Source organism: Rattus norvegicus, chromosome 6 (genome assembly GCF_021556685.1).
Source record: "Rattus norvegicus strain SHRSP/BbbUtx chromosome 6, alternate assembly SHRSP_T2T, whole genome shotgun sequence".
Classification (NCBI taxonomy): Eukaryota; Metazoa; Chordata; class Mammalia; order Rodentia; family Muridae; genus Rattus; species Rattus norvegicus.
Window position 1 is genome coordinate 30,227,845 of NC_141539.1, and position 14,409 is coordinate 30,242,253.

General features: G+C 41.2%; 1 protein-coding gene across 4 annotated transcripts in view; it reads right to left on the reverse strand.

Moving 5' to 3' along the window:
• Nucleotides 1-12,383, reverse strand: part of Ppp1cb (protein phosphatase 1 catalytic subunit beta) — a 31,779-nt gene extending 19,396 nt beyond the window's left edge. For 2 of the 4 annotated variants that reach the window (XM_087552335.1, XM_087552333.1), the window contains exons 1-2: nt 12,320-12,383; nt 12,026-12,168 (exon numbers count right to left, since the gene is read on the reverse strand). In XM_087552335.1, the coding sequence (XP_087408461.1) occupies nt 12,026-12,077 (52 nt within the window). In that variant the 5' untranslated portion in view covers nt 12,078-12,168; nt 12,320-12,383. 4 annotated transcript variants of the gene reach the window in all.
• Between the last annotated feature and the right edge of the window lie 2,026 nt (nt 12,384-14,409).

The following is a 14,409-nucleotide window of genomic DNA, read 5'->3' on the forward strand; positions in this document are numbered from 1 at the left end:
TTAGTTCTTTTCCAATCCACAGTGGTTTAAATGAGAATGTCCCCTATTTGCATGCTTAGTCCCCAGTTGATGAACTCTTAGGAAAGGATTAGGAAGTGTGGCCTCGTTGGAGTAGGCATGCTGCTAGGGATGTGCTTCAAAGTTCCAAAAGCCCAAACTCAGTTACTCAGGCAACTGTGCCCACCCCCACATCTCAGCTCTAGCACCATGCCTACCATAATAGTCTTGGAATAAACTGTGAACAAGCCCACAATTAAATGCTTTCTTTTATAAAAGTTGCCTTGAAGTCAGGCATGATAGTACATGCCTTTAATCCTAGCACTTGGGGACCACAGGCAGGTGAATAGCTCTGAGTTCCAGGCTAGCATAGGAAAGAGTGTGTGTGTATGTGTGTGTGTATGTGCGTGTGCGCGCCCCAGGACAGACAGGCAAAGAGAAACCTGTCTAGTGAAAAAAAACAAACAAACAAAACAAAACGAAACAGAAAGTTGCCTTGGTCATGGGGTCTCTTTCACAGCAACAGAAGAATAACTAAGACATAAGTTGTTACCAGGAGTGACAAGCTTGATCATGCAGCTTGTTGGTAGAAGTAGACTTTGAGGATATTAGGAAAGCAGTTGAATGCTGTAGGTGGGGTTTGAAAGAGTACTGCTGAAAGCTAATTTGAACTGTGCAGGCCCATCTCAAGTGTTTTCAGACGGGAAGAATATGATCAGCTGACCCAGAGACCATTCTTGTGATAACTGGGCAAAGAATGTAGCTGCTTTTGCCCACATCCTAAGCATCTGTCTAAGGTTAATTAAAGAGTTTTAGATTAATGTCATTAGCAGAGACTTCAAAGACTTCCTAGTATGGACCGTATGAAGGTGTGACTGAAGCCTGTACTGTATTGGAGAACCCAAGATGTTTGGAGATGTCAGAGTCATGGGATACCTGCCAAGGACAGTTGCTATCAGATTGTAGCCCAGGAGAGAGAAGTGTGTTGCAGTCAACAAAATTGAAAGGAACTGGAGATCTGAAGAGTGCTTTGACATCAGACACAGATACAGAACTTGGAGCCTATCCTGCTCGGTTTCAGTCTTGCTGTGGTCCTATATTTCATCACTATGCTCTCTTGCCTTCCTTTTGGAATGGTGACGTATATTCTGCGCCTCTGTAGAAGTATGTAATTTGCCTTTTGATTTTACACAGGGTTACAGTTAAGAGATTGTCTTGAGTCTCAAAAAAGACTTGGACTTTTAAACAATGTCTAGACTGTGATAAGACTATGGGGACTTTTGAAGTTCAACTAAATGTACTTTGCATTATGATATGGCTACAAGCCTAAGAAAGCCAGGGACTGGAATGTGATGGTTTGAATGAGATTGCCCCCCCCCCACTAACTCATAGATTTGCATGCTTAGTCACCATTGGATAAACTGTGTGAGAAGGATTGGGTGGGTCCTTTGTTAGAGTAGGTGTGTCACCGAGTAGGAGGGGTTGGGCTTTGAGTTTCCAAAAAGCTCAAGTCAAGAGTTTCTTCCTCCTCCCCAACCCTACCTCGCTGCTGCCAGAGGATCAGGATTATAAAGCTAAACTAAGTGCTTCCTTTATAAGAGTTGCCTTGGTCATGATTGATGTCTCTTCATAGCACTGGAACAGTGACCAAGATATAATACTTGTTGATTTTCTCTTCCTTGTTGAATTGGCCAGAACCAGAACGTCCAGGACCAGAAGTGCTATAGTTTCTTCCGATGTGTTCTTGAATGGGAGGAAATGGCATCCAGAAACTCAGGTCAGGTCTGATAACTATATTTATGTTCCTTATCTTGAAGATAAGCTTGTTTCTACTTTACTAGCAATTTCTGCTGGGAAAAGTATTCAATTACCAAATACTTTTAAATCAAGACAACCACTAACTCTCCCCTTTTATATTGTTAACATGACTTACCTTAACTGACATTCTGAGTATTAGTGAATTTAGACTCCTAAAACAACCCCATTAGTTTATGGTGTGCTATCTTTTATACATAGCCAGACTCAACATGAAAACATTTTTGCTGAGTTTTTAAGATCATAATTAACACACATTAATGGGTTTTACAGTGACACAAATTTGCTCAGGATTTTCGGGTCTGTATTGATTAGATTTTTCTTTTATTTACATTCACTATGGTCCTGACAAGTCAGGTCAGGATTCACCACTCTGCTTTTGTTTCCAGCCTAACCTATCTGTCCTTTCTTTCCTTCTTTCTTTGCTTTTGCATTTCTTGAGGTGGGGGACATCAACCCAATTCATTTGAACTCCCATTAGTTGTCTTCTGGCTTCCACTTTTCTGGTGCTTTGTAAGAACAAGTGCTCTTACCCACTCTCCAACCCATCCATCCCTGCCCCTCCCACAATACTTCTTAAAATAGGCCAGTGCCACCATGGCAGGCTCCTCCTTACTTTTCTATTTCAAACATGTATGTGTATGAGTGCGTGTTTTGCCTGCACATATGTATCACACTGGTGAAATGCCTCCTACAGATGCCAGAGAGGCTCAGATTCCCTGGGTCTGGAGTCTTGGATGGACGTTTGCAAGTTGCTATGTAGATGCTAGGACTTTACCCCTCTCTTAACCACTGAGCCATCTTTCTAGGCCCTTTAACTAACCAATCTTCTTAGCTCTAACCTGCCTTTATTTCTTCCTTTACTGGTAAAAGATAGTCTTACTAGATTTGGAATTTTAGGTAAGCACTTCTTTTTTCTTTTGCTGTTTAAAAAAGCCATTCTGTTTGGGCTTTAGTAGTTTTGGTAACAGATTTGACCATTATCCTTTTTGTTGTTACCCTAGAGGCATAGCTGTGGTATTCTTCATTTGTTCATTTTGTTGCTTAGTTTTGTTTTTTGAATCAGGGTCAGACCATGTAGCCCTGGCTGGCCTCAAACTCAGAATTGAAAAAGAAATTTTCAAGTATCAGTCAAGTGTAGTAAGCTATTTTACCAATGGTAAGTCAATTACATTTGATTGGAATAATCTTTTTAAAAAAACTTGAGGGCTGGAGAGATGGCTCAGTGGTTAAGAGCACTGTCTGCTCTTCCAGAGGACCTGAGTTCAATTCCCAGCAACCACATGGTGGTCCACAACCATCTGTAATGAGATCCGATGCCCTCTTCAGGCAGGTGGATGCATATGCAGCAGAACAACTTGTACATTAAATAAATAAAAAAAAAAAAAAAAAAAAACTTGAGACAATAATTTTAAAGACAATCAGCCAATTAAGAACATTGAGGACAATATCAACAATTAAAGAGCTAACTTTTGAGTGTTTGTTCATAGCCCTGGCTAGTTGGCAGTTGTTAGTACACTCTAAGCTGTTTGAGGAGCTAGTGTTCAAACTGAGACTGCTAGGATAGCCAGTGTGGGACTACAGGCAAGAATGTTTTTAAAGAAGCTGAGAAAAACAACTCAGCAGAACCTGATAAAAGTTACACCCAATGGTGGTAAATATAAAACGGGGGAGGGGGGCGCCTGCGGGGACAATTTATAAAGTTTGTGAAAATGTAAAGGGTCTATGATTGTTATTCTATAGAAAAATACCTTAACCTATCATGTTATCAAACCAGCAGTATCAGTAACCAACTTCATTTGTCCTCATGAACTTAATCATTGCTAGTTTTTCGATTATGATAGTAATTTTAACTTGATAAAAGTTTTAGAATGAAAATTAGTTTATGTGAATAAATGTGTCTATGTGTAGGTATGAGTGTATGAGTCAGGCACTATGAAGACCAGAGGTATGGCATCTCTTAGCATTGAAGTTACAGGAAGTTGGGTGCTGGGAACCAAATATAGATCTTGTGCAAGAGCAGTGCATGTTCACTAAGTACAGAACAGTTTTAGACAGGGTCTTGATATGTAATCTACATTAACTTCAAATTCAAGATCTCCCTACCCCAGACTGAGTGCTTGCTTGAGTTAGAAGTATAGATGTGTGACCTCACTGCCCAGCACTTAATGCTACTTAACAAGTTCAACTTAAAACTGTAAGAGCTCCCCCCACCACAGTTTGCAAACATAGTGTACATCATTCTGACAATAGCATTTTCATTTCTCATGCTAGCAAAAGTTAAAATGAGTTAGACCTTTATCCTCATCAATCTACAGCAACTTGTTTCCCAATTCAAGATATAACCTCCTTCAGACCTTAGGTGCAAAAGCAATTTCCACATCAAAAATCTATTCACTGTGTAGCTAAGCAGCTTTCATCTAGCAGTGAAAATATGTAACACCACATGTTAAAAGACAAATGTCAGGCTGGAGAGATGGCTCAGAGGTTAAGAGCACTGACTGCTCTTCCAGAGGTCCTGAGTTCAATTCCCAGCAACCACATGGTGGCTCACAACCATCTGTAATGAGATCTGATGCCCTCTTCTGGTGCGTCTGAAGACATCTACAGTGTACTTATATATAATGAATAATTTTTTTTAAAAAGTCAAAAGAATTGTATAAATGTATTCTAATCGTCTCCTCTAACACCTCACCCCAGTCTTAAGGTCTCTTCTGATGAGATATATTGACATTTAGATGATTATGCTCAATTAAAATCATATACTTATTAGACCACTGTTAACATTTGGCAGCTCTTAACTGTGTGAAAGAACATTTTCCAAGATTAAATACATAAAATCTCATTACAGACCACTATTAGCATATGAGCACAAATCAAATTTGATGATCAATACTGAGAAGGCTAACTTTGAATCTTAAGCAAAATGTTAGTCTCTCCAAAAGAATTCTATCCCAGTGATTACAAAAACCCAAACTGTACTTCACCATTTTAGCATAATTTTTATGTGTGAAAATTTTCCACTACAGGATTGTCTTTTGAACTGAGAATTTATGATGTGTCTTCATGCATCCTGTATGCACAGTAAAGTTTATCTTTCACTGTCATCTGTACTTTCCAATTTACTCTAAAACAAAAGGACAGCAGGAAAACAGAAAGAACCAATTCTATCCCTTTATATGTGTGCCTCACGAAATCTTAGGTATTTCCATCTCCTTTACACCCCTCCTCTTACCACCCCATCACTGACTAATGTCAGCTACTCTAGAGTTCCTAAATTCTAAACAGGCAATTCTTCTATATTGAGCACAAAAGTCTATTAGGAACAAAAGCCAAAGTAAAACTTTTAGTGATTTTCTGAGTGTGACCCACTGTAAGTAATTCCCCCATATGCACTGGCAAACAAAACAGCTGGTGTAGTACAAAGAGTGAAAGATATTGATAAACAGGCTGGGACATAATCACTCTGGAATAAAGTATACAGTTCAAAGTATGAACTCCTATTGTGTTGACATTAAGGGGACAAAAGCAATGTCCTTAAAACTCTAGACAGACACCTGACCAGAGGTATCAAACAACTAGGAATCTAGAGTGTTCACTGCCAAGCAATTCAGTAAGAAAATTGAAATAAAAGCAGTAAGAATATCAATTAAGCCCAGCTCCTGAAATTATATCTTTAATTGTTTATACAAGAAAATGCGAAGTATCCAAACATACATGTGCTACACACAACACAGTAATTGTCTCAAAGGAAAACACATGACTGAAAAAGTATTGTTACCAGACTTACATAATTAACAGATACTCTCAAATCAAACAAAAACAATTATTTCAAACAAAATGGTACTTGTAGGCAATGATGAAGTAAACACTGGAAACCTTGTCTCCACTAATACCCCAGTCTTAGGATCTCTTCTGATGAGATCTATTGACATTTAGATAATTTTAGATCTATATAATTCAGTGAATTATTTTCCAAATGACCAATGTCCATCACAACCAAGTCATGCATAAGACATTTACAATACAAGATAGATTTAGGTTAATGCAGAAAAAAATTTACAATTTGCATTTTTAAAAAAAAAGCCCCGTTGATTCCAGAAAGTATTCACGATCATCTAAACCCTGGCTGGCCTGGAATGTGGAGACCAGGGTCTTCCCAGTGTTGGGCATTACAGATGGGGACCATGGCTGGCAAAGACACCATTGTAAAAATACTGATACAGACAAAGCTATCCAACATGGTAGAGGCAAAGAACCAGTTCCCAAATGCTGTCCTCTGACTTTTATAAACACATACAAACACACTGCATGCATTCAAAATAAATGTAATTTTTAAATACCAACATAGATTTAATACAAATACAGGTTTTCTTCACATATTTCAGTCAAGGCCATGAATCAAAACAGACTGAACCTGATTCCAGGAGGCAAAGGCAAAGGCAGGCAGATTCCTGCAAGTTCCAGGCCAGCTTCGTCTACACAGTAAGTTCCAAGCCATCCAAGGCTACATGAGAACAGAGCAAGCAAACAAAATACAAAAACAAACCACAGTGAAACAAAGAGGGTTAAGAATTTAGCTGTCTCTTGTGCAGACTTTAGGTTTACACAAATGAATAACATTCTCAATAATTTATGCAATTATTTTTTCACAAATTTATACTAAATTACAATGACTATTGCTTCAAATAATCATAAAAGTTGTGTTTTGTAGGTATTCTGGTAGTAGCTTCTGTTAATCTGGGATATTTTAATGCTCTTGGACTAAAACTCCTTTATGGTGAAATAAGCTGGGTCAGAACCTCCCTGTTACAGTCTGAACAGAAACCAACTACCAAAAGCATGTCTCTGCTATGCATACAACTTCTGCTTGTCCTTCCTTATACAGGGCAAGGAAATTCGAGAGAGTCTATCTGGCCAGTGATTCGGGAAGGTTAGAAATACTTTATAAATCACTGTGCTACATGAAGAGCTGGACAAAGGACACCTGTGCCTCTTGCATTACAAGTTCCTACCAAGAAACTGGTGGTGGTTTTCCTCCACCAAACCAGGAGCCTTGGCTAACACTGTTTATAACTCTTTTCACATCAGAACGGGCTTCTCCATTTTTGATTTTGTACCTCCCACAGTAAAATAAAGGCTGTCTCAGTTTTTCCATCTCACTAATTAAAATGGAGATTTTGTTAAGAATGGACTGCAGAGAACAGCTGTAAAAATTACACTTTACCTACTAATAACAACTTTGGAAGTATGGCAACTCAGTTTTCACAATAAAGTGATATATAGAAAGATTAGTGACCTTGACTTCCCTTTCCAACCTTCATGGACCCTATTTTTTTCTATAGAAAATAAGCCCTGAAATGGTTATTTATAGTTACAAAAGAAATAATTGTCAGAGGTTATAAATTTGTACCCTAACAAAGCTAAAAACCCAGGATAGTCAAGAGCCTACCAAACATACCCCAGTAAACCACTTCTTGCCTACTGACACTAAAATTCTGAAACTCTTGTTTTCAGAAATACTCAATGAGAGTTTAGTCATATAAAAATACCTTGACATTTCTATCTACTGGTATGGATTTGCCACTATGGCCACTGAAAATGGAAGTCAAATGATAAACTCAAAGAGTATAATGGCACACACCTGTAATCCTAGCTACTTGGGAGTCCAGGTCAGAAGACTCAAAGTTCAAGGCCTGCTTGGGATACAGGGCAAGCTCAAGGCCAGAATGGCTACTCTCTTAGCAAAATTTGTTAAAAAATAAAAGAGCTGGAGAAGTAGCTCAGCAGTAGAGCATCTTCAGCATAATGTCCCTTAATACTTAAAGGGGGTTGAGGGTGGCAACAAAGCAAAAGTCATACTAGAGTCAGCTTACTGTTCTCTTCAGATAGTAATTCCAATATATCTCTAAACTTCAATGATTTGGGAACTTCACAGAAAACATCTCTGGGCCGCCCCCACCCCCAAATCAGTTTCTGTTACTTGCTGGACTAACAAGGATTGGTCTATCTATGACTTAGTTTGAAGAAAAGAACACCACTATCTATGTTGCTTGATTCACCTCTCACCCTGAACATTCAAAAGAAGAGAGTCTACCTCCAATGATCTACTCTCCAGCCTGCTCTTACTTCTAATGTCCACACACAGTATGAGGATGTTCCTTCCCTGTGAAAGAGGCGGCAGCCAGAGCAGCTGGCACCCACTTCAACCTGTCTTTTAAATTTCTGTCTCAACTTGAAGCAATGTAACCAGTAAAGAAGCTTTAAACCGGCTGCAAATTTCCCAAAAGTCTAAACAGAGTTACCATGTAACAACAATACCATTCCAAGCAACATAGCCTAGGGAGCTGAAAGCCTAAGTCCACTCAACAACTGAACAGAAGTTGAGAGCAGACTTGTCCACAAAGGTCAAAAGGGAAAACAATTCAAATAGCTATTAACCACATAGACACAATGGAGTATTATTCAGCCATAAAAGGAATGAAGTACTACTACATAGATGAAACTTGAAAACATTAAAGGAGGTCCAGGAGTCACAAAGCCTTTATCCCAGCAGCATCTCTGTGAGTTTGGGGGCCAGCTAAGGCTACATAGTAACGCCTTGTCTCAAAAACTAAAAGAGAAAAAGAAAGTTAGTCACAAAAGACCATATCATATACACTTCCATTTGCATAATATGTGCATAAACAGGCCAATCTATGGAGAAAGACGGCAGATTAACGATCTCCTCTACAGCCTAGACTAGGGGGAGACAGGACTTGTGTGTGTGTAAGGGGAGGGAGGAAAAGAGAACGTTCTGACTGTGTTGATAGCTGCAAAAGACAGGACACACTAAAACTCACTAACACAGCAGCAATAGGCAAAACATGTGGTACATGAATTGCATCTCAAAGTTGTCTTTAAAAGGGAAGGTTTGGGCTGGAGCAATGGCTCAGCAGTTACATTGGCTGTTCTTGCAGAAGACCTGGGTTCAAATCTCAGCACCCACAAGGTGGCTCCCAACATCATAATTCCAGTTCTTGGGTATCTTCTGGCCTCCAAGGGCACCATTTGATTCTCTTTCCCAAAGCATCAGGATTCTACTTCTTACTCCTTTTGACTTCTTCCAAAATAAACTTGGCATTTGGAATGTGGCCTAAGATCCCCAGGTGACTCCCACTTCTGACCTGAACTTAAGTAATCAATCAATTATGAGAAATCACAAGAATATTGTAGCAGGGTCACTACAGGTGACAAAACAATATAAGTTTCTGTTCAGTTGTAAAACTTATACCAAGAAAATAATACTGGAGAAGCACACCCTGTCCAAACGATGCACCAGAATTTTATTTAAATGTCCTAACATCAAACAAAAAACAAAAAGTAGTTTCTGAAAGTGTGTGCACTCAACTGGCAATCATTAGTTTAAATGAATATACCGTAACATAAAGTAAACACTTTAATGAGGCTAGGTCCTAATCAATTTTTTTCTCTTAATGCAAAAACAGTTTTATAAAAGCAAGGGGGTTTTTTTGTTGGTGTTGTGTTGTCTTGCTGGCCTAGAGCTCAGATCTGCCTGCCTCTGCCTCCTGCGTGCTGGATTAAAGACCCAACCACATCTTTTTGCCCAGCCAAAAGCAATCTTTTTTTTTTTTTTTTTTGGGTTCTTTTTTTCGGAGCTGGGGACCGAACCCAGGGCCTTGTGCTTCCTAGGTAAGCGCTCTACCACTGAGCTAAATCCCCAGCCCCAAAAAGCAATCTTTAATCGGCAGACAATGCTACATCTTTTTAGGTACAAGTTTTAAGTGTATATGCACTGTGAAATGGCCGAACAAACTGAATTCACACACCTATCTCCCAAGGCTGTCATAGTTATCATATTTGTCCTTAGAGCACAGCACAGGGGTTCTCTTCACATTCTTCAATACAATGACCACTAACTGTAGTACCTTGCTATGATAATCGTCTTCTGAAATTTATATTAACTATAATTACGTATCTTTTAATGTTCACTGTCATTTAGGACACACACAATATATATAACCAAGTCATTCTGTTCTGCTAGGCAACTTTTCAGAATAGCACCACTTGAATTTGAGTTAAATTAGAATGCAACATCATTGAAAACTAAGGTAGACCACCCGGCAGAGGAGGTACAAGCCGTAATTCCCAGTACTGGGGGAGGCAGAGTTTGAGGCAGCCTGTTCTACAGAGCAAGTTCCAGGAAAGCTAGAACTACACAAAGAAACCCTGTCTCAAAAAACTTTTTTTAAAGGACTGAAATGACTCACTAGAAAATCCAAGTCTTTGAAAATTATTTGAACAGGTTTAGATTTGGGGAGGGAGGGACTGGAGGTAAACAGTCTTCAACTGGATTAAGGAATAAGGGTGTAACAAAACTACTGATAAATTGTCCGTTCAACACAGGAAGAACAGAAAGGCTAGCAAACGCTGAAAAGTCACTTGTTTATACTGAGCTCCTTGAGTGAGAACTGCCTTATTTTTGATTCCTGGTGCCTGGCAGTGCAATCAATAAACACTTGATCTATTAGAAAAAAGAACAATGCATCTTGACAAGAATTACTAACCACGAAAGTGGGGGGGGGGGTAGTGGGTGGTGGCAACTGATGCTAGAACCAAATATTTAACGATGATATAGCTGAGGTTACTTTTCCCTTTTTCTCTACAACTCTCACTCTATTAGTTACATTAAGTATCTGTAACCATACAGAAGTACATTTGATTTAAGGGCTTCTAGATCGATTTAAAATGCATGCATCTGCTGTAAGGTATTTATGAAAAATTAAAAATATTAGTAAAATCCGATTCAAACAATTTAAATTTTAAATTATATGAAAACAGCGGTGGGCTTAAATTCCCCCTTCTCCGAAGAGTGACAAGATATAAAAATCTAAGATAACTATATTTCCCTAATAGAGTCAGCCATGCACTACAAGCATACTTTTTTTTTTTTTAAACAAATTTCTCACAGACCCAGCAAGATGTTCCTATCAATTAAAGACCACGAAGTCCCGAGTAGTGAGCTCAGCAAGCACCAGGGGGCCTCCCAGGAATAACTTGATACTCAAGGAAAAGGTAAATAAGAAAGAGTTCCTGGTAAAAGTTCTGCCTTTCTCAGCCTTAAGACTGCTGGCAAGCTTTAACATCTGGAGCAAATATAGAGGTTTTCTTTTTTTTTCTTTTTAAACAAAGAATAGATACTTCATACTTTAACTGAAGAAGTCACCCCTCTCCTCGCTCTTTGGTAAAATTCCAAACACAAACACAAAATGCTTCGCTGTAGTAAACACACGCATTCATTAGGAGGCTGACAAAGAGGACTCTTAATCATTCAAAAAGACAATTCATTTTTTACACACTCCCCAAACAATTAGTGACGACGCAAATTTTAGAGTAAAAGGCTTCTTTTGACCAAGGCCCGCCTTTAACTTTGAATAGTATCCCACAACGGACTAATACATGTAACCGCTGGCCTCTCCATCTCTTTTCTCCCTATGTTCCCACCAACACAAAACTGATCTATAAAAGCCTAAGAACCCGGAACTTTAAATGCTGCGAACACTTGTAAAATACCTTTTAAGCCCAAGAGGTTCTTTACAACAGACATTTACTAAGTTTGTGAAGAAATTAAACACGGCTCAAACATGTTTAAAAAAAAAAAAAGTAAGCCCCCCCAAACCAGCACATGTATCCGGGCGATTCATATTTCCAACGGACGTCTTTAACCTGATCCAAGATTTTTTACTATTTTTTGTACGCCAGAGAATAAATGGTAAGCTAGTCATCGTATCCTCTCCTTAATTCTTTCTAGAGCATCCAGTAAAATGCAAACGATCCGAGAGCCTTACTCGGAAGGACTTTTTTTGTAAAATTCACTACCGGAACGACAATCGGGGGCTGCCAAGGGCAACGCACAAAGAGAATTGAGAAATACACATTCCACGGACACACAAAGCCCAGAGGCAGGCATCCTCGCCCCTTCTCTGGAACAGTCAGCAGAGGCAAGCACAGCGGCCAAGCAGAGCACGGCCGCCTCTCCGGAAGGCTGTACCGGTCGATGGGCCTCGGGCCTCAGCCCGGCCTCCCCGCCCGCCCGCCAGCCCGCGCTCTGGGCCTCCTGGGGCACCCGACCCGCCCGCCCTCCTCCGGGAGCTCGGCTCGAGCGGGAAGGGCCCCGCGGCCGGGCTGAGAGGAGACCCGGCGCCGCACTCACCCTCCAGCAGGCGGGTGATGAGGCTGTCCACGTTCAGCTCCCCGTCCGCCATCTTGTAGGCACCAGACTCTCCTCCCCGCAGCGGGAACAAGGGCTTCTCCGCGGCGGCAGCGGCGGCGGCGGTGGTAGCTCGGCGTTCTCACCTACGAGTCACGCGGCGTTTCGACCCCGGCTCCAACTCCCCCCGGGCGCCGGCCCTCCCCCCCCCCCCTCCCCGCCGAGCAGCGAGAGCGCGCGCACACGCCGGCGGCACCCACTAGAAATAAATAAATAAACAAGCGGGCCCCCACGAACCGGGCCGCGTCAGACCCCAGCCGCCACCGCCTCCTCCACCTCCTCCTCCTCCTCGGCACCGCCCAGCTCCGCAAGCTCGCGGGCGACGCGGACAGCCCCGCCCTCAGCGTCACTCCCTCCCCTCCGCCCTTGCCCAGCCTTGCCGAGCGGCGCGCGTGCGCGCCACGTCCCCCTCCAGCCTCTCCTGCTCCTCGTCCTCCCCTCCGCGGACGCTAACGCGCAGGTGCGACTCCCTCCCTCTCCAGGGCCACTGCGCCGAATAGTCGCCAGTACGCAGGCGCAGGGCGGAGCCAGCCTTGTTGTACAAAGTGAACGCAGAGCCCGCGTAGGCACGAATGACCTTCCTCTTTCCTGCTCCCTGGGGCCTGGTGGTTCCGCAGAATTAATGATTGCGTTCTTCCCGCCTAGCTTTTCTTTTCTTGGCTTCATTCACTGGTTTTCCAAACAATTGCTCGTATTTCCGCTAGCCCGGAAACGTGGGCTGCAGTTGCCCATGTTGGAAACCTAGGTGTGTTAGAGATAGACTTCTCTGCTGAAAAGATTGACATTGCAGATCAGAGGAACTTCATCGCGTCACCAGTGTGGCTGATTTCGCCAGGCGAGCCTTAGATGAAACAAGACTAAAAGTTGGCCTCAGTCAACAGCAATAAGATTTTACACGCTTCCGGTTTCTCTTTCTGTAGCCCGTTCATCATATCATACATCTCCGAACACTCAGGATACCACTATCTATAGTTCTTTTCTGCTCATTGATTTATTATATTGCTTAATCATCTTATCCTGTGATTTTAAACATTTCTCTCCTGCACTCGGTTCCTAGAGGATAAAAATCACATTTGCTGGGCATGAGACGCCTGTAATCCCTATAATTGGCAGGTGGAAGCAGAAGATCCAGAAGTCCAAGGTCATCTTCAGCTACATAATTGGTGTGTGTGTGTGTGTGTGTGTGTGTGTGTGTGTGTGTGTGTGTGTGTGTGTAAAAAGTTCCCATCTCAAGAAACCAACTCAATCTTTGAGTCTGCAGCACCCACCAAGTATTTATCTACTTTATACAAGTCAGGGAGAAATAGAAACTCAGGGACTTGGAAATGTTCGTGGCTCACCTTTCCTTCCAACACCTAATATTGCCATCAAAGGGCAGTAGGAAGAGTAACCACGAAAAAAGATCTAGGCAAAGATTCGAAGAGGTCAGGTCAAAGCCTTTACCTATTCTCAAATCTGTGCTTTTCCAAATCTCAGACTTGACGATGCTGAGTCCCTTGCTCACATACCGCTAATAGCTAACACTTACTGGGATCATGTGTCCTGGCATTATTTTAGATGTAATACACAATATTATCTCATTTAACCCTTACAGCAAGCCCTAGGTGTCAGGGAGCATTATTACATCTGCTAAGTGGATGAGATTATTTGAGACACAATGGATGAATAAGTCTCACTCCAAACAAACATCAGAGCTGGGATTCCAACCCAGGAATCTAGTGCTAGAATGTATACTAAATTGCAATATACTTTCTCAATCATGCATATGCTTTATCTCAAGCTTGGAGACTAGGAACTAAGGTTTGTGTGTGTGTGTGTGTGTGTGTGTGTGTGTACACGTGCGCGTGCGCGCATGCACACGAGTGAATATGTGCTTTGTTTTGGAAAGACATTGTCTAATCAAGTGCATACACATCCAGATGAATGCTAGAATTTCCTTATTCCCTCCCCTTAATTATTTCTCTATCTTAAAATTTAGCCTGTTAGCAGTTTGCTTTGGGGATTTTTAGTGGTAAAGGGATGGCTCCTTTTCTCTATATTTTATTCATTTATGCCTAACTTTATTCTAGAAAGTATTTAAGTTAACTTAAATAAATGCTTACAGTTGGGGTAATTTAAAAACAAATACAGGGGCTGGAGAGATGGTTCAGAGGTTAGGAGCACTTCTTGTTTTCGCAGAGGACATGGGTTCGATTCCCAGCACCCACGATGGTTATTCACAACCATCTGTAATTTTGATTCTGAAAAAAATAAAATAAAATAAAAAAGGAAAGAACATGATTGCTCCAAGATTGATGGAGGAGAAGGTTTATTATAGATAAAAAGGA